The sequence below is a fragment of the Gasterosteus aculeatus genome, chromosome 14 (genome assembly GCF_964276395.1).
Source record: "Gasterosteus aculeatus chromosome 14, fGasAcu3.hap1.1, whole genome shotgun sequence".
In the NCBI taxonomy this organism is placed as follows: Eukaryota; Metazoa; Chordata; class Actinopteri; order Perciformes; family Gasterosteidae; genus Gasterosteus; species Gasterosteus aculeatus.
The window spans coordinates 8,011,137-8,030,875 of record NC_135702.1 but is presented as its reverse complement, the minus strand read 5'-3'; the positions used below and the strand labels follow the sequence as shown (position 1 = coordinate 8,030,875).

The following is a 19,739-nucleotide window of genomic DNA, read 5'->3' as shown; positions in this document are numbered from 1 at the left end:
CCGGAGTAAAACCCTGCTCTTTATTTTGTAATCGACTTGATCTTCTCTTATAGTCACCCAGGTTGATTTTCACATATGAATAATGTTCATTTGATAACATTAAAACAGGACTCATACAAAAGCTCAGTATTTAAAATGGATTTAATATCTCAAGGCTGACCTAACTTTTCCTAGAGGCTTTACATGTACACCATGTACAGATTGAACATTTACAGTAATGTACTAAACTCTTTTATGACGAGATGTTGCTTTAATAGAAACGGATAAAAGGTAAGTGTAAACTCATCCACTGAACCGTATCAAGTGCTTGTCAAAAAGACTCTTTAAAAAGGTTTGAGCGCGGCATCAGATAGACAAGTTCCAATATTGAAATGAGCTTTTATATAGAACTTTAGATATTGTGATGAATAGATGTATATTAAACTATTTTGCTATTAACTGGTGCACTTGGTTGACAAGTACTTAGTAAATATAAAAGATGATTCGATATGAATAACCAGTGTTAACAAATGTACACTTCAGTGGAATCCCTCACACGGAAAAAAGAACAAACAAAATCACTTTTACGGTTCACAGAAATGTGTACAGAAATAATTCAGGAACAATGCCATATTTATGAGGCTCAGTGACGAGTGGGATGATGATGCCATTTCCTACCGGATAGAAACTTTTTTTTACTTGATCGCTTTACTAATACTGGCTTTATATCTTTTCAATAAAATACATTCATCTCTTGAGAATTTGGAAACTATACATTAAAACATGTATTTCAACCTGTTGGCCTGTTTGATGGATTTAAACATCACTTCTGTCAAATGGGGGAAAAACTGCCTCATCTATAAAGACTTACGCGAATGTTCTTATTCTGTTAATTGTTGCTTCATTATTTCTTGCAGGATTCAGTACTGATTTTTTTTCATGAGTTCAGCTGACAGGAGTGAACGGATGATTATATTTCGGTTACTAAAGGTAATGACTGTGGTGTAAACATGTGCCTTTGCTGCATGCAGAGCTAACAGACGTACCTACAAAGCACCAATGATACTAAAATGCAACAGAGACTGGCACAGACGTTTGTATAAAGCTGTGTCTTAATGCAACCCAGTTAACTATAAGCTGTTAGTAGAATTAGCAGAACATTTTAGTGTTGGAAAAAGAAAAAGCTTTATAGACTGTAAAGTGTATGTGAATACATTCATGTATTCAGACTTACTGTATTAGTGCAAATTGTATCACATGGAGAACAAAAATATACAGTACCTTCGTCCGAACAGAAAACAGGGCACTGAAACATATAATCAGGTATAAAAACATACACAAACAGAAGCCACCATCTACAGTTTGGCAACAAATCATTAGACCTTTGCCTCTCAACAATTAAGAGCTTAAAAGTAATACCGATTGATTATCAATTCCAATGGTGTGATACTGTACAGAGGTGCAATCAATACTGCACATAAATGTATGAAACACTTTCTGATACAAAAATATTCCTCTAATGCAAAGACATTTGCATTTAAACCACATAATATAACTAAAGATAGTCACAATACATCAACAATCAATATGTAAAGAAATAAATAACTTCTATACAGGTGCAAACAACAACAAGAACATTTTTGCAAAAACCCCCCTCACGGGACAAATTTTCCCTCTTTACATTCTGGCAGCGCGGCTTCCTCTTCCATCCGCTCACAGGCGTCTGCTGCCTCCGTGTGGACAGGAGTTTCACGCCTTGCGATTGTCACACAGTCCTCCCCGTTTCCTAACTGATCTTCTGCAGCAGCTTCTCTTCTATAAGTTCAAACTGCACGCTGACAGACATTTCCGCGATGAAGCGGTCGCATCCTTCCTTGCTCACCTGTTTGCAGTAGCGCAGGTCGATGTGACATACGCTCCCGCAGCGCTTGAAGTAGGTCAGCGACTGGTCTGTGACCCGGTTGCAGACTGCGGGGAGAAAGATAACAAACGATGCGGCACACGTGGATTAATAAAGCCTTCAGGATGTTCCAGGACAATAAATCCTCATTACGGTGAGCTTTCAGCAGTTTCCACTTCGATTCAATGCGTTTACATTTAATGGTATTCCAGAGAGACGAGGACGCCATGTGGTTCTTTTAAGCCTTAGCGCACCGTTAATTAATGGAATTAAATATTAGAAAAATTATTTTTTTAACAATTTGTGAACAATTTCAACAATCTGAACTAAACTGCAAAGTCTCATTTTATTCAAAAACTGAATCTTCAAATCTTCATGAAGGTCATTTTGGGAATGTTTGCTTCAACTTTAGTTTAAGGTGAAGTTATTCAAATAAACTGACACACTTTCCCACATAAAAATGTAGGAGGAGGCGTTTCGATTTATTTTCTTACAGACAGAACGTTTGGTATCAGGAGGTTTTTAAATAGTTTTACCGTTTGACAAAACATTCACTGCATCTGTCTAAAGTTTCTTTAGTTGGCTGAAAAAAACTAACTGTCTGAAAGGACATGAAAAAATAAAGCTGATTAAATAGCTGAAAAAAGCCGAATGCCAGGAGGCTCCTACCCGACAGGTTGATGTCAGTGAGCGAGTCCCTGGTGGTCGTCCCCGCCGCGGTCAGCACGTTGACGGACTGGTCGGTGACGTGGTTGCAGTAGCTGAGGTCCAGCTTGGACAGCGAGGGCATGTAGCGAATGATGAGGCGCAGAGACGTGTCCGTGATGTCCAAGCCCGCCAGGCGCAGCTCCTCCACGTTACGCAGTTTGCTCCTGTTGTCCAGCTGACCTGAGAAGTGTTCGTTCCGTCACTCATTCAGCCCCTAAAGCCTCAGACTGTTCAGGCCGCGTGTTTCTGTGTGTGTGTGTGTGGTTTGCAGGTTGGTACCTGGCCTGTTGTCTGTAGGAGGCGACAGCAGGTCCCTCATTTGGGCGTCTTTCAGTCCCTCGACCCACTGGACGTCCAGAGTTCGCAGGAGAGGACAGCTGGACGTGCAAAGAGCAGAGACCGCCACCCAGGAGCAGCCTGACAAAAGCAGCACACGCAAACCTGCAGAAACAGCCGGGACATACACAGCCTCATCTGAGACACCTTCTGCATCAGGCTACCAGTTACCCATCTTCTGCAAGTTAAATTAAAAAAACTCTTCTACTGTGGCCTTAAGCAGCAACACAGCAACACACATTTAGTGCAAACCCTCATTCAGTCTGTGGAAGAATTGTGGCCTATTTTGCAGGGGTTTTTTCCCGTCTCTAAAGTTTTAGTTAATCAGCGACCACAAAATAAGCCAACGGGAAGCAGTGAGTATTTTTATCTAATTAACCGAGTGATCTAACAAAGACATTCAGAAGCAACAAAGTAGTCGCTCTGAATCCATGGAACCTCGGGACACAATTATCCACATAGAGGATCCATGTGGGGAGATATGACAATTCCAACTGCAGAAAACTTATTAAAAAACGTTTTTCATCACTTGAAATGGTTATTTTACTACCCGTAATATAATATTTTTTGCAGTCTTGGTTGAGTTAAAAGGGCCGAGGAGGGAGTCAGATGGTTCCAACAGATACCATCGTAATGTGAGTCAGTAATGTAGGTCAAGTTAAACTTCTTTTCTTTTACCGAATACTTTAATGAAACAAAACGGCTCATCCCCTCGACCGCACTTATGTAATAATGTAGGAGGCGAGCCGCACGGCAACAGGCCGCTCTGGTTGGTGTGAATGTGGCGCCCTGCTGGTCGGGCGCCTTTTACCTGGCAGCCTGTTGACGAGCCAGCCGAGCTGCTTCTTGGAGATGTTGGTCCAGCTGAGGTCCAGAGCCACCGGCTGCCTCCGGATGATGCCGCTCAGCATGAGGGGCGTTATGGACTTGCAGCGGTTCAGATTGACGCGCTTCCACAGCCTCTTGTCGCAGCACCTGGTGACGACACGCAGCAGCGTTCTTAACCAAAGACGGACGTTATGGGGGGGGGGGGGGTGGGAAGGGACAGGGGGGGGCGTCATGCCGTACTCACCATCTGTTCCAGGTCCTGCAGACGCGCATGCACACGCAGAGGTCCCTGTGAGCCAGGTGGCCGAACACCGTCATCCACATCTCCCTTCGCATGGCGTGCGCCTCGCCGTCGGCCAGCGGGAGCCGATCGGGCGGGGGGCTGATGGGCGGGGGCCGGATCACGTGGCGCTCCATCTGGACGCATTTCGGCGGCGACCGGCAGGGGAGCGGACGGGGCCACGCGGCGGGCGCGATTGGCGCGCTTCGGTTCCAGCCCGGCGGCGAGAAGCCGCGCGGCGCCTCGTCGGCCTCCCTCACGCGGGGTCGCAGCCAGTCGCCCAGGGCGCCGCTGCCGTTGCTGCTGAGAGGCCATCGGGGCTTCTGGTCCTCCACCTCGCCCTCGGGCTCGGTTTTCACGGGCCTGTGGTTCTGATTGGCCGCGCCGTCCTCCGTTTTCAGCGGGCGTCTGTTGTGGTTGCCCGAGCCCTCCTCCGTTTTAAGGGCCCTGCGGCTCTGATCGGCGGGCGACTCCTCCGTTTTCAATGGCTTACGGTCCTGATTGGTCACGGGGTCCTCGTTCTTCAGTGGTCGTCGATTGTGATTGGCTGAGCCCTCCTCGGCCTTCACCGAGCCGTGGTTTTGGTCGGGGAGGCACTCTTCCGTCTTGGGGATCTCTCGGTTGAACTCCTTGCTCAGCTCTCTGCTGGGGAGACGTCGCCGCTGATGGCGAGCCTTCAGCTTGGAGCTCCTCTCCTCTGCGTCTCCCGAGTCGCTGCTCGGTGCCGCTGTGGGAGAGCTGGAGGACTGTTCGCCGTCTCTGGCTGCAGATGTTCTTAGCAGTGGACTTAACAGGACCGTGGCTTTGTCCTCTGCACCGCTGCTGTCTCTCTCTTTTTTCACTGTCTTCTCTCCCCGTCCCTCGTTGTCCTGTGCTTGGTCCTCTTCGTCATATTCATCTTTACCCTTTAAATAAACCCTGCCCAAAGGGAATCCATCTTCTTTGTGATCCTCCAGGTCATCTTCTTCATCGCCCTGATCGTTTTCCGTCTTGATTTGACGCAACAGCTTGAGAGTCAAAGGATCGTCAGGTTTTAAAAGCTTCTTCTAAGAAAGAATAGAAGACACATCATTGTTTTATAAATAGCAGTTGTCGGTTTATCACTGGGAATTTAAAGACTTTGCATATTTGAGTTCCCTGTAAGAATCAAGCAACAAATTAATTCATAAAAAGGCTGACATTGCAATTTAATTAACAAATACACCTACCAAAAATAGAAAACTAGTCCTCTAATCCTCTTTGGCACTGTTTTACATCATACATAGTCAGGACTTCTTCATGTCCTAATTTATAACATTCACAATAAACTGCAGCTTTGTGACAATGTTGTTGTTTTTCTGCAAATTACACACGGCATGAAGGTGTCTTAAAAAGTTTGGTAAAAAATATATACATATCCTTATGCAAATTTAGCTACCAAGGAATTGAAGAATTAAATGCAAAGCTACAAGAGGAAATAAATATGATTGTGACCACTTTATTCAGTGTAAACGTTTACAACACCTCTCACCTTCTTTTTCACCATTACAGGTTCATCATGGGTGTCGAAAAGCTTCCTCTTTTTCCGTAGTGGGTTTTCCTCTGGCCTCGGTCGGAGCACAGCGTCCAGGGACAGCAGCGGAGGACGTTTCTTTGCCGGTTCTTCCTCTCTCGCCTTAGGGATTTCCTCCCGCTCCGCTTTTCTCTTCACGGCAGACGCGGCGGTCAAAGCGTTGACGGTTGCTGTGGCCAACAACGGCGGGTCGGGATCCTCCTTTGAGTCCCGGTTTAGCCGCGGTTCTTTCAGCAGCGAACCGGGAAGGTTTGAGGCATACTTAAATCCTGGCCCCCTTTTTTGCTTTGAGGCCAAAAGGTTAGAAAACAGAGAGCACAACTGTATTTCTCTGGCGCAGAGTTTTTCAGACAGGCTTAACCTTCACTGAATCATCTTTTGATCACTTTAAGTCCACACGGATACTTACTTTTCCTGTTTTCCCAGCATGATTACACTTTGGGCACTCCCAGCAGTTTGGCAATTCATCATTGACTACTCCGTTTGAGTCTTTCACCTAAACCAGAGGAGGACACATACGGGTTCAGGTCTACAGGAGCCTTTGTGCTGGACCTTCAGGCATACTTATACTTCAATACTTATTACAACAAAAATGCAACAATTAGGCAATCATTAATAAACCCTCGCTACTGTTTTACCAACAACTAGTTGACGTAGTTTGGGTTCATGAAGCATTAATTTGAACTTGAAGTCCCGGCTGCAACGTTTTCTGTGAAGAATTTAAGGAGTTCTTTTGGCTGCAATAACATCGATACCAGCACCACCGGCAACGGATTCTGACCGCAGTCCGTGCGCACTGATGTTGGCCGATTTACCTTTAGACAGTTAGGATGAACAATCTCATTGCAGATGGAGCACTCCATGAGCATAAGGTTAAACTTCTCCTCCTCATCCTCCACTGTGTCCTCTTTCCCTGCCTCTCCACAGACGAGACACACCGCTGTGTGCGGCAGGACGGGCTGCAGACAAAAACAGAGGCTTGAAGATGAGGCTGCTGTATCAAACTGACATCCTCCAAAGGAACAATTGCGCTCGGCCATAATAGCTTTAACAGAATATTTAACTTTCTCACAATTCTGTCACTTACAATGCTCCAATTCATTTAAGGCTCAATTTCAAGCTGCACGCAGGCGAGCCAGCTATCGGCAATGTTTTCTGTACATGTTTAACTGTGGATTAAACAGTATTTTGAACCAGTTTATGAGGAGTAAACAAGCAAGTTGCATCACCATGAACAGGTGCGGAAATGTTCCACACAGCACCGGGATGAACTTATGCACGTTGTGTAGTGCTGCTCCGAAGCAGTACTAAGTGTGCATCCAGAGAGGCTTAAGCATATCGGCATATCTTAAAAGTGGGACACTTTTAGCTTAAGACCGCAGGTGTCTGATGTTGGTACGGATGCCAAGTCTCTCTCACTCCACAGAATGTTTATGGTCCGTATATGTTGCAGAAACAATGAACCGTGTCACTGTCCATGGTGCTGAAACAACAAAGTCTCTCTCTCTCTCTCTCTCTCTCTCTCTCTCTCGGTCTTGTCTCACTACTGCTACAGCTGCTGTTTGATTCTACTGCTGCAAACAGTTATTTATATTACATGCGTTGCTACTAGCAACCACCTGAAACACCCGAGCAATCAAACAGTGCTGCCGTAGCGACAATGTTGAGCAGCCGAGCGACGACCTCACAACCACGTGGACACACCCAGGAACAAGTATTCAAAAAGAAAGCAAAGCTAAATGTGCTGTTTAATCTTTTTTTGAGAGAGGCCAGGCGAGCCGCTCCCCTTTTGTTTCCAGTCTTTGTGCTAAGCTAAGCGTTAGCTGAGGAAATGATGAACAGGGAACTTACTGCGATGCACTGCCTCATGATGCAGGACTGCTTCATGCGGCCCGGCCCACCAAACTTCTTCATGTCTTTGCAAAAGTGGCACTCTCCGCACTCCGTCCGCAGGCACGCTTCACACTTCCGGCAGCGCGTCCTTCTCCTCCTGGCACCAGATGTTCCCCGGCCGGCCGACAGCTTGACTGCTGATGCAGGAGAAGCTGCCATCTTAGGTTTAGGCCGGTTTGGAGGCCGCGGCTAAAAGGATAAAGACGATACAGTGTCAGGTTCCTCAAATAAAAAAGGCAGCAGTAACTGGTATCAAAAAGGGCAGATTAATTATTTTATTGATATAAAGATATATCTGTTATTTTAAGAATATGATGCGACAATGTATGCCATTTCATCACAGTCAAGTAGTCAAACATGGCAAATGGCATTCACACAATACTTGCAACGTGTCGAAGGCAGTAAGCATCATCATTATCTTTCCCAAAACAGACGCATTAGAACCATTATGTCACTGAGCACGAAATGGTAAACAAAATCACCAAAATGTCGGATTAAAATAAAAGTAGCTGCTCAATTAAATTGACTTATAACACTGCAGTGATGAATAATGGTGCTTCGGCTCAATATTAAGCACTTACAATCATGCACATATTCTAATGGTCAGCGTCATGACGTATGTAAGCACAAATCCATTTTCCTTTCTTTGCCTTTTGTTACCTTGGTGAAATAGATCCTATCAGATATGCGTATTCACATGTCTACATCAAAAGACAGATATCAGGATGTTTTTTTCTTTTTTTTCTTTGATTCACGCCCGTTAAAGCACAGCGACGGAGAAAAGCAAACAAATTAAAAAATGCCTCTTCCAAATTTAGCAATCCAGTCAAGCTAGCATGTTTCTACTTCAAAGAAAAACTGCACTTACAGCCAAATATCACACAGAGCCATTATTCTGTGTTAGGAGGGCGCCAACTGATTTACAACAGACCACATTAAGTGTCCTGCGTTTGATTCAACTGCAGAATGTAGATGAGATGCATTTGATCCTCATCATCATTGTTAAATATTCTGCTTCTCAAGCTCAGAGTCCAACCACAATAACATATTCCCAACATAAAAACCACATGTCTAAGACACCAAACGAAGCCACCCAGAAAATATGAAGTAATGAGTGAGAGGAAATAAACAAGGAGAGACAGAGAGCCAGAGAGAGAAAGACTGCAGCTCTTGGAAATGAAGATCGGATTTCTTTAGTTACATCGGCAGTGCAGATTCTCCTGGAGTCAGCATAGCAACAGCCACGTCCCATTCCCGAACAGAACAGTCTATGACACTCTGACTTGGAACCAATAAGAGCTGTAACGAGACTCTACAGCGGAAAAAGAAAGAAAGCTCAATCTCGGGGCATGTTACGGTAATTTATTTTAACAATAGCCGTGGAATAGACTGACGTAGGCAGGCCAATGAGTGTTTACTAGAGGGGATTAAAATTAAGTATGGGGGTCGGGGTGGGGGGGGGGGGGGGGGCTGTTCTGAGGGGGGAACTCAAGGGGATTACAGACAGGAGGTCTGCTCCAGAAGACCACTGGTATGAGACCTAATAACCTGTCATTTGTCAACAGCTAGGGAGATACTGCCAGTCTGCTAATGTCTGATCATAATGAATCAAAATAATAAATAATGCAGCGCGTACCGTCTGATTACATCTGAAACTTAAGCTGCAGATACTCCAGAGAGAGCTGTCCCTTTTGTCCCCTGAATCAATTTGTCCACTATGTGGGCGATCTCTAAAGCAGATACCATTCCCAAAGAAATTAACTACCTGTCACTCTAACTACCTTCTGTCCCAGTTTGAAGTGTCTCTTCACCACACATAAAACACACGTCTTCCATCTGTGCGAGGGGCAGAGCCAGTAACCAACCAGTAATCCTGTGGCTCTTGAAAGCTCACTCAGCTGGAAAACATGATGAGAAGCCGACCTTAATGTCCACGGAAACCAACATGGAGCCTCTGAAGCCACCATGGAGGTCAGGTGGAAAACAGCTACTGTGGCTGTACTTGACATCCCGAGTACAGATTGCAGGAACAACAAGACGTTTTATCAAAAATGACAAAGATTCCAAGAACGCTGCTTTATGAAGCCTATAAAGCTGTCCATTGTTTATGACGTCATCATTGTCTGTTTTCTATAGCTAAGAGCATATGTGGCATTAAATACTTTGCAAAAACAAAGAGCAAAAAGTTCTTGGAAGGTTTACATTTGTGTTGGGGTTAAGAGGTGGAATACATTTTACGGTTGACGCTGTATTTGAAGAAAAAAGACAAAAATATGTAAATTCTCTACTACACGTTATGTCTTTAGGCCACAAAGCGGAACAGTAAAACCTCTGGTAGTTACTCAGAAGCTGAGGATGGACGACTTACCATCACTAAACATGTCGATCAGTAAAACCACTGTACCACGATTTCAAATTAAATTAGGTAAAAGTTGTTCAGGTGGGTGCTCACTTCCTGAAATCTAAACATGCATGTTCTTAAACACATTAAATATAAGCCCTGAGGATGGTTTGAGAACAGGAATTTGAACCAATAAAACAGAAAATATTATATAAAAATATTATTTGTCAAAAGAGCCAAATGGAGTCAATGTTTTTTAAAACTAAATGGAGCCAAAGGATGAATGCGAGGGGGTGTGGTCCAGAGTTTAGAGGTATACAAATTAACTTTCCACATTTCTTGCCGTCTAAGCAAGTCTCATCTTTCAGCCATTTACACCGAACAACATCAAACATTCCTCTCACAATAACCGCTTTCTAATCAAAACGTAACCTTACTAAAAAAACAAATCCGTGAAAGATGAATCTGTATTCACATCTATTTCTATCCTCTGCTTCGAAACAACCAACAGCAGCCCCGAGGCTCTGAGCTCTACAAACACTGTCTTCTCCTACCGCTGGTTTCCACCTGACAAAAACACGCACACACATGTATCCAAAAAAAAAAAACAACTGCAGAATTCAAAGCCCAAGCGCAGAGGGTGAACTGAACGCATGCATTCCTCTCCAGGAAGCTGCCTCGGGATGCTGCACGGCGCTCTCTCTGGTGCTCTCGCTACGCCTGCCTGCACAGGCTCCGTGCGCTAACCTGCTCAGAGTCTGAATCGTAGTCCTCATCCTCTGCGCTCAGCGACATGGCCATGGCTGGTTTTCACGCACCGTCCAGCTCACGGCAAACTGACATGGCTGCAGTCTCCTCCTCCTCCTCCTCCTCCTGCTGCTGCTGCTGCTGCCGCCGTTGTGGCCTGCAGCCCTCTCTCCTACTCTAAAGCTCCACAATACCACAAGCAGATGTAGGAAAACACACACAAGCCTGCCTCATTAGCATGAGTCCACTCCCTGGGAGACTAGAGGAGGGGTTTAGAAACACGGGGGCCAATGGGAGGCCGCGGTGCATCAGAATATGCAGCGGGAGTGTCTGCCTCAGTCCAATGAGGGGACAACGCGCAGGGACGGTGCTGTAATATGCACGATGGGTATCGCGGGAGAGGAGAGACGGCTCCACGCGGCCAATGAAGCCAGATGGCATCTCATTACAAAAGGCAAACAAAAAGAGGCCCCTCCACCGGCAGCTGGCCTCTGGCGGGACGGGTGGGGGCGATAAAACCACCTCCATGCGTTCAGATACGACACGTCCCAGCCAGCCACCTCCTGTTGAGGTCACACACTACAAGCATCTGTCGGACGTATTGGACTGTTTTATGCTTCATATATATATATATATATATATGAAGCATAAAACAGTCCAATCAATTCTCATTTTACTATTTCCATAGTGTATTTTTTTTAAAACCATTAAAAATGTATTTTTTCACTAAGCAATGAAAAGAAACACTTAAGATGTCTTATTTCAGCATTAGTCATTTTGACCTTTTCATACTATGTGGGGAATGAAGGAGGTAGTTATTTTCCTGCTTAGAATCATCTAATTAATGTGAGAGCATGACTTTTACACTCTCGCGACCTTCTGCAGAGCTCAAAAGAGCTAAAAGTGTTCACAGCTTGTCACGTCAGACAGGATGTGAGGAGATGTTTGGTGCAGCACACGGACGACCAACACACACATGCATAAGTCGAAGATCTTATTGGTGAAATGAATGGTTTTATAAAATTAGTTCAGAAATGTCAAGCACAACGAGTCCAGTGACAGGTGCTTGTGCTCAGTCTTCTCCCATGTTTCTATTGAACAATAACAAAACCTCAGAGTGCCACCGAAGTATTCTTACCTTCATTTGTGTTGACCAGTAGACCACAGGAACTCCAGTGATTGCTAACTTGGGGTCGTCATCAGCGTGTTCTTTTAAGACAACCTAGACCCCCCCCCCAAGAGGACAGGAACAAAGCATAAGAGGCCTCCGCCATGTCTATTTGATGGCATTTATTGTGAAAGTTACCGTCTCATCCTTCTCCGTTTCCTACCTTCATGTTTTCCAGCAGCGCTTGGGGGTTCTCTATTCCCTCGGGAACACATTTTTTGTTTTCAGGGAGCAACTCCAGCTTCTCAACCAGCTTCCTGAGTCCGCTCAGCTCGAACTCGGTCAAATGCATCCATTTATTTGTTGCCTCCGAGCCCGAAGAGTCCGAGGGCGTCTGCGGGGACTCCAGAGGGGCGGAGTCGGGATTACAGCTGTCCTCGGAGTGGACGGAGAGAACAGCCTTGAGGTGCTGGCTCCTCTGGCTGTCAGGACAGCAGGGGCCCTCCTGGGCAGCCTTCTCTGGTTTGTCCCCCTGACCCTCCCTGACTCGGGTATCACACGAGTCCTCGTTCGTGTCCCGGCTCCTGGTGTCGGAGGACGGGCTCTGTGTGTTTCCCTTTGTCTCATAGTCTGAAGGGACAAAATGAGAGAAGAGTTGTTTCGTACCAAACATCAATTCCACAATGTCTTTTTCTTTGTATTAAGACAATGCATCTGGAAACAGCGAAGAAGTAGTATAATCCGCCATCACACTGAAACAGAATGCGTGACATTTTTGACCTTTCAAACCCAGTATTTCCAACGGTGATGAGCGGCTTCGTTGCTCAAGTTCACTCACCCGTCAGCACCGGCTCTTTGTGGAGCTCCTGGGAGAAGTACGAGCGCTTGGTGAGGCAGTGCAGGTATCTCTCCAGGACATACCAGCATATCTCAAAGTAGAAGGGGAAACGGAACTTGGAATGGACCTGGAGACAAAGCGGAAAAAAGTGTTCATTCATTCATTCACACGACAACACGCGTCGTCAGGGACAAACTGCCGTCACACAGGCTGGCCTGAGTTCTATGTAAAGCGATTATTCTTTTGCAATCTTACAGCTTTAAAACATATTAGAAAGAAAGAGGGCATATTTTATAACAGGTTTTTTTTAAATATGGCATTAGCAGTTTCAGAATATGGCTTTTGGTGAAGCACACTGATTGCTTCGAAAGGATAATTATTTTATTTTCGAGAAAAACTAATTAAATTCAGAATCTAACATGAAGTGATATTGTCTTTGTGAGTATAAGATTGGTTTTAAAACTTTCCAAACAAAAAATTATACTCTACAAAAATGAACCTTTAATGTATAATTACTTACATATATATATATATATATATATATATATATATATATATATATATATATATGTACATTTTCACTATCGTCCCTTATTTATTCTCCATCACATCTCTCATTCTCCTGTCTCTAGCAGGGGAACTCTTTGCCTCGCCCTGCTTCTCTAAGGAATTGATTTATCATTTATCTCAACGTATTGCATTGCAGAACCCAGTTCAGCCGCACAACGAGAGAGTCCCACAAGGCGCCTACCTTGGTCCTATTCTCTATCTCATGGATGGTAAGCTGCATAGGAATGTTGAAGCTGTGCAGAATATTGCCTCCAAATACCAGAGTGTCCACTGGAGTGTAGACGGCATGAATCCAGCCTTCATTACAAAAAAAAGTACAACACATACACAAAAGAGATTCGGAACGCATGAAAAGGATTCATGCAAATTCCCGTAGTTGAGGAAAATACCGTACAATAGTTAGGAAAAGCCTGCGTTACTGTTCACTGAGGAGGCAGCTAATCTTTTCCTGCTGGCTACTTTAAAACAGCCATGCCAACACACCCGATGGGATGAAGAACGTGTATCCCTGCTCAAGTCCCACTCTCTGGCATCCGTCGGCTCGGTCTCCCAGGAAGAGATCACTCTGCTTGCCTGACAGGACCCAGTCCTCGTAGAGGGCGAGGTTATGGGGGGTCGGAGGCACGAGCCAAAACACCTGGGGAGAAGAAGTCGATGCCAGGGTTAGGAGGAATGCCAGCTCTGACACCCTCAAACACTACACGTGACCAGACATACGGCACGTTTTCTTAATTTCTAAGAATAATAACAGACGAGAGACAAGAATGAACTTACTTTCTGACCCTTGAATACATGATACCAGACGGAGGTTCCACCAAAGTCGATGTGGAAGTCTGTGTAGCAGCCCTTCACGCTCATCAAACAGTACCTATAGCAGAAGAGGAGGGACAACAACAAACATTCAAAAGAATCATCTTGTAGATTGTGAGACTAACATTCATAAAAAAGAGAACGAAAATATTAAATCACAAAGAGACAGCGCCCCTCTGGAAAACTATTGAAGAATGATTAGCACCCTGTCACATAAACTATTCAGTGAATTAAGCATTAAGCAATTCCACGGAAAGATGATGTAGTCAATACTTGAAACGTATGGTGATCTAATTAGCCTGTCTGCCTACGGCTGCAGTTCTATAGAGCAGCAGCGCACATCAACGTCAGCCAGTTAAGATGCTTTTGGGAACATTATGCCAGCGAGCTGTGCTCCTTCAGCAGCACTTGGCTTGCCAATTTCCTTCATTTCCAAAGCTTCCTCTTGGAGGCGTGCTGAGGATCAGGCACGTGGTCGCACATCTTTCCCTCATACGTGGGGCCTCATAGGTTTGAGGGCAGGAAATGGACGGGGGTTGTGGGGGGGCCGACACCACTTGACCCTGATGATTAATTCATTTAATATGACTCCATAAATAGTTTTATTGGGAAATCTTAAATTGCTCCCATGAGATATAATAAGACAGAAAGAAACACGCAGTAACCTCAGGTTGCTGCTTGCTATTATTTTCATTAGCAAAACAATAAAATGCTCTTTTTCTTTTCAAGACGGATCATTTGGTAAGACATTTGCAAAGAAAATGGCCATTGTTTCTGTCAGAGCCCAAAAACCTCTTCAATTCATTTTTCAGCTACACAAAGATGTCTTTCTGCACAGAAGCCAGCAAGCCTCACTGTCGCAGCTCAAACACAGCCTAAATAACCACTGCTAGCAACAGTGGGATAGAATATTGTTACTGGCTGTAATAATAATGGAAAAGCTTTGTAACTGGATATCTGTCAAATCTAAGATATACATGTTAAATATAAAAGGACTCCGACTGATGGTAGGAAATATGAGCAAATGGGGTTACAAGGAGAGACACGATTGGTTTTGGACTCTTTTGACAAACGATGACAGCCGATTGGCTGAGAGGTGTCTGTGCAGTCAGAATACAGCTGTTAAAAACCCATCCTCCACTGAGGAGAACTCGGCTGCCTAGCAACAATCAAGAGCACTTACATGAGATGGATAACACCGACTGTATGCAGCACTCTACAATGATAGAGCGATATATGAGACACTCGGATGGGAGGAGAAAAATGTTATTATGCATTTACGAACAAGGGAGCAGCCACCCCCCCATGTATTTTTCCATTTCTACAATTATCATTAATTTCACTCATAGACTTTCATAGACAGCTCAGAGGAGAATGCCGCGCAAGCCATACCTTTGCACTTTTGGGTACTTCATGTCTGAGATTACATTGGTGGCTTCTGTTTGGCTTTGCTTCAGATCAGGAGGCCACATGTTGTCCACCCAGTCAACTTGATCTACCTGGGAGAGTGATCATAAACTGCACTTTTCACCCTGGCTCACAGCGTGGTTAGTCATACTTCTGTTAATCACGGTACCAGATTTGATTTCTTTTATTACCACTGTGGGACGCTTGATGAGACTCTCCAGTTTAGTGTGGCTGAACTCCAAGCTGATGACGTTGAACAGTTTGTCCCGCTCTTCCTCCGGTGTCTCGTAATAACGGGCAAACTGAGACATGCTCATTTCAGAGCCTTTCTGAGTGCTCACATCCATAACATCCACGGACCGGCGACTCCCTGCAAGCGGCCGCGCAAGTTGACAAGCGTCACTTCAACTGTTACCGCTCATCTGTACCGTCAGAGACTGATCCAGCATGCTATTGTTTCAATTATGCAGCGCAAACATGCACTGTTGACGTTTCACAGATTAACAACAAGGGCCGACTAACGGATGCACTTCACCATCTTCCCCACTAGATGGAGCAGCTACACTCCAACCCCATTTAATTAATTCAGCTGTACTCTAATGGGAAAGAGAATTGCAAGTGTTCTGATATAAGTATATACAGATTAACATGCAAGATCACTATTTAAATATCAGCATAAGATGGAAAAACAGTAAACAAGAAACAGCCATATCGTTGAAATAATAATTATATATATAATTATTATTTATAATTATTTTATATATATATATATATATATATATATATATATATATATGTATGTATATGTAATTTGAAAATACTGTGAATAAGACTTTTTATGCGATTACTTTTGTTGTGTGTGTGTGTGTGGCATCCTACTTACCAACTAAGCCCTTAATTTCACTGACTGTGAATTCTGGATCGGGCATTCTATAAAAAGACATGGGTTGACAGCACTCAAATGATTAACATAAAACAGATCTAAAGAGAGTGAAATCAACATAATGAGCCCTGAAAGGTCACTTCACAGAAATGTTGTTCTCACCTGAGCCCGAGTCCCTCTTTCTCTTTGAAGATGAGTGGGGTCCTGAGAGCATCCCTCTGCACATATTCATAAGAGAAGTCTGCAAGACATGGAACGCGTTGCAATCACAGACATGTGTAGAAAAACCAATGTTTACTGTGCACGCGTCTGGTAAAATAAAACCTAATGTCCTATTTGTTATTTTACCTTTACCCTCCATGAAGTGCACAAACGTGGCGCTGTAACTGTCACTGACGAGCTTCTCCTCCACACTGAAACCTCGGATGTTTGTAATTTCTTCAACGTCGGACAGATCCTCGTTTTCGTCGTACAACCTTCGGCAGATGGAGCGCTGCACGCCACCGAGAACGAAAGGATCGAGCTGACGTTATAACGCATGCAACTCTTTCTGTCATAACGGGCCCCTCTGTCGTCATAAACATGCCAGCATGATGGAAGATAAAAACGTGTATTCTATTCCTAACTTTTAAAGTATAATGGTCCTGTTTAGGCGCTTTGTTTTGCAGGCAGCGTTACAATAGCAGCGTGCTACAGTCGTTTCTTAAAAGTGACGTCATGCACACTAAATATTAAAAGAGAGATTCATGCTGGAATGAAGACAGCCGTTAATGAGTCAACCACACAACGATAAATGGCAGATGTTTGCAGGGTTCCACTTATGTGGTTGAACTGATACGTCCAGTGAACTATTACAAATATACAACAAGTTACAACGTGTGAACTGTTGAGAGCTATTATTACACTATTATTTCTCAAACTTGAACGTCTCAAAGTGGCCGGACGAGCCTTGCGGACAGTAGTAATTACAGTCGCGAGCGTTAGCTTAGCTCACTAATTAGCTCGCTGGCAACAAGCTAACGGTAACTCGGTACAGACGGTACACACCAGCCTGCGTCCGGGTGCAGCGCACGTTTCCACGGCCTGGGCCATCGTCTCCTATCGGTGTTTTCCAGTCGCTCGCTTTCGGAAACGCATCTCCGCGCGCGGCCAAGTTAAAGGAGCACTTAGCACGCTTTTCGGGTTCAAAACAAGGGAACCATGTTTTTGTGTATTACGTCACAGCCAGGAACCATAACATTGTTGGACGACGTCACTGCATGTTTAGTTCACTGCTCTTCAACTGTTTATTTTTTTATTTTTACAAAAGAAACATTTATCAAATCATATCGATCGTGTCTGTTAGTGGTCAAAAGCAAATACGTTGTAAAAAAGCCTTATGTTTAAACCACGGTAATCGAACAATTTACCGTGCTAATGAAACAAAGCGACACGGACGCTTTTATAAAAGAAAACAAAAACGTATTTATCTACTTTCATTCATTCCAATGGTAGTACTTCTTATCTGTGTGTGCTGCACGTTACGCGTAACACCGCCGTAGCAGCGCCTCTCCCCGTTCGCATTAACAACACCATCACTTGACATTTAACCACACGTCGGATGTGGTAATTACATCGCCATTAACCCAAAGCGTTTGATTCGCGATCCCATCACAGAGGAAACGCAACCGACAGTTGACTCCGGATGTGTCGTCACGGAGCGCGCTGGCTCATGGGTAATGTAGTCCACGACATGCCGCTGGACGGTGGTGGCGGAGGGGGAAGTAAAAAACATCCTCCGCAGTTCCGTCAGCTTGGCGGCGGTTGAACGCTGTGTAACACTGTTGGCGGCGGTTGAACGCTGTGTAAAACTGTTGGCATGCCGGGCGCCTGTTTGTGTGTCGTTCCGCGTAAGTAAACAACCGGTAAAAAACACCCCGGTCCTTCGACATGAGCCCGAACGAGCACTCGCTGCAGGCGCTGTCCTGGCGGAAGCTGTACCTGAGTCGGGCTAAACTCAAGGCTTCCAGCCGGACGTCAGCCCTGCTTTCTGGATTTGCCATGGTAACGTTGTCTTCAGAGACCCGTTCGTTGTGTTACATGGCGTGGTCACGTGTGTGTGTGAAGTTGTTTCCCCGTTGTGTTACTTCCCCTGCAGGTGGCCATGGTGGAGGTGCAGCTGGACAACAGCTATCCCTACCCGCCCGCTCTCCTGATCGCCTTCAGCGCGTGCACCACCGTGCTCGTGGCCGTCCACCTGTTCGCCCTGATGGTCAGCACCTGCATTCTGCCCAACATCGAGGCCGTCAGCAACGTGCACAACCTCAACTGCGTGCAGGAGTCTCCCCACGAGCGCATGCACCGACACATTGAGCTGGCGTGGGCTTTTTCTACGGTCATCGGTACTTTGCTCTTCCTCGCCGAAGTGGTTCTGCTCTGCTGGGTTAAATTTTTACCCGTCAAGCCAAAGTCCAGCAATGCAACGATTTCCGCCGGTGTGGCCGCCGCGATCACTTCCACCTCGATCATGGTGCCCTTCGGTTTGATCTTCATAGTTTTCGCTGTGCACTTCTACCGGTCTCTGGTCAGCCACAAGACTGACAGGCAGTTCCAGGAGCTGGAGGAGCTGTCTAATCTCACCAGGCTACAAAACGAGCTGGACAACAGAGGGGAGTCTTCCATTTTGCAGTCTCCGAGCTCACATTTCCCTTAGTGAGGTGGACATGCAGCTATGGTGGAACTGCTTGGTAGTTGGCCAAGCCAGAGCCTAATGTGTGTTGTTTTTTTACACCGGTATGCAGATGTCACACCTGTGTTGTGAACTTTACTTTTGTGAAATCTTTTTTTTTCTTTTTTTTTTTTTTTAGAAAACATGTTTGCCCGAACTCGCAAATCTGCCGTGATGCATGACTCTAAATTGGAAAGTCTTAAATGAAGTCTTGGTTATGATAGTGGCTTGATTTATCTTTACCATTATGGCAGACATCTGAGTAATAACTTGAAATCCTGTCTGTGGCCTGCTTCATTTATTCACCCATTTGTCAGTGAACACTGCATTTGTTAATATTCACACATTGCCTTATTACTAGTATTTAACCCTTTCGTTCCTTATTAATGGAGTACATTATTTATTGTACGTACTTTGTGTAGAATAGTTCAACAACTGCTAAAACTGTAATATTATAGTTGCTGACACACATAGCACAAGCTTTAGATACCTTTATACCAAGCGCCAAAGTTTTAGCTTTACCTAAATAATTTGGATGCGTCCATGTAACCAACTATTATTAACAGGTCGATTAAGTCATACGTGTATTACTACAAGTGTTAAGTTAATTAGAGAACTTGATCCCCAACAGTTTATCCCCCTGATGCCGAGTTTGTTCTTTTTGTAAAGCCTGAGCACTTCACTTGTCTCGCGTATGCTGAATTAGCTCGTTGTTTTTTCGCCTTAGAGTTCACATGGATTGCTTTTCAATTAAGCAGTCTAATTGCATATAACTGTTTGTTGTATTAAAAAAATGTTTGAAGAAAAAAAAACATTCCGTCTGAGTCAACAATGTGTAGTGGACAAGGTACC

The 19,739-nt window shown here is 44.7% G+C and overlaps 2 protein-coding genes across 11 annotated transcripts; one reads left to right on the top strand and one right to left on the bottom strand.

The window, feature by feature from the left end:
• Nucleotide 1: 1 nt before the first annotated feature.
• Nucleotides 2–17,839, bottom strand: kdm2bb (lysine (K)-specific demethylase 2Bb). 10 transcript variants are annotated; one of them, XM_040198152.2, is made up of 22 exons: nucleotides 17,228–17,834; nucleotides 16,529–16,673; nucleotides 16,343–16,421; nucleotides 16,181–16,227; nucleotides 15,489–15,667; nucleotides 15,283–15,389; nucleotides 15,074–15,106; nucleotides 13,855–13,948; nucleotides 13,564–13,717; nucleotides 13,262–13,377; nucleotides 12,511–12,637; nucleotides 11,896–12,302; nucleotides 11,703–11,786; nucleotides 7,435–7,665; nucleotides 6,399–6,542; nucleotides 5,993–6,079; nucleotides 5,542–5,877; nucleotides 3,996–5,077; nucleotides 3,735–3,898; nucleotides 2,867–3,028; nucleotides 2,549–2,767; nucleotides 2–1,947 (listed from the first exon to the last, which is right to left on the bottom strand). In XM_040198152.2, the coding sequence occupies exons 1-22, from the start codon at nucleotides 17,270–17,272 to the stop codon at nucleotides 1,766–1,768; spliced, it is 4,224 nt and encodes a 1,407-aa protein (XP_040054086.2). In that variant the 5' UTR covers nucleotides 17,273–17,834; the 3' UTR covers nucleotides 2–1,765. The 10 variants fall into 10 exon arrangements, with proteins under 10 accessions (XP_040054086.2, XP_040054090.2, XP_040054087.2 ...); XM_040198156.2 differs by having other exon boundaries at nucleotides 2,867–3,004; XM_040198153.2 differs by having other exon boundaries at nucleotides 3,996–5,074.
• Nucleotides 17,837–19,699, top strand: orai1b (ORAI calcium release-activated calcium modulator 1b). Its single transcript, XM_040198196.2, has 2 exons — nucleotides 17,837–18,223; nucleotides 18,318–19,699. The coding sequence occupies exons 1-2, from the start codon at nucleotides 18,110–18,112 to the stop codon at nucleotides 18,870–18,872; spliced, it is 669 nt and encodes a 222-aa protein (XP_040054130.1). The 5' UTR covers nucleotides 17,837–18,109; the 3' UTR covers nucleotides 18,873–19,699.
• Nucleotides 19,700–19,739: the final 40 nt, after the last annotated feature.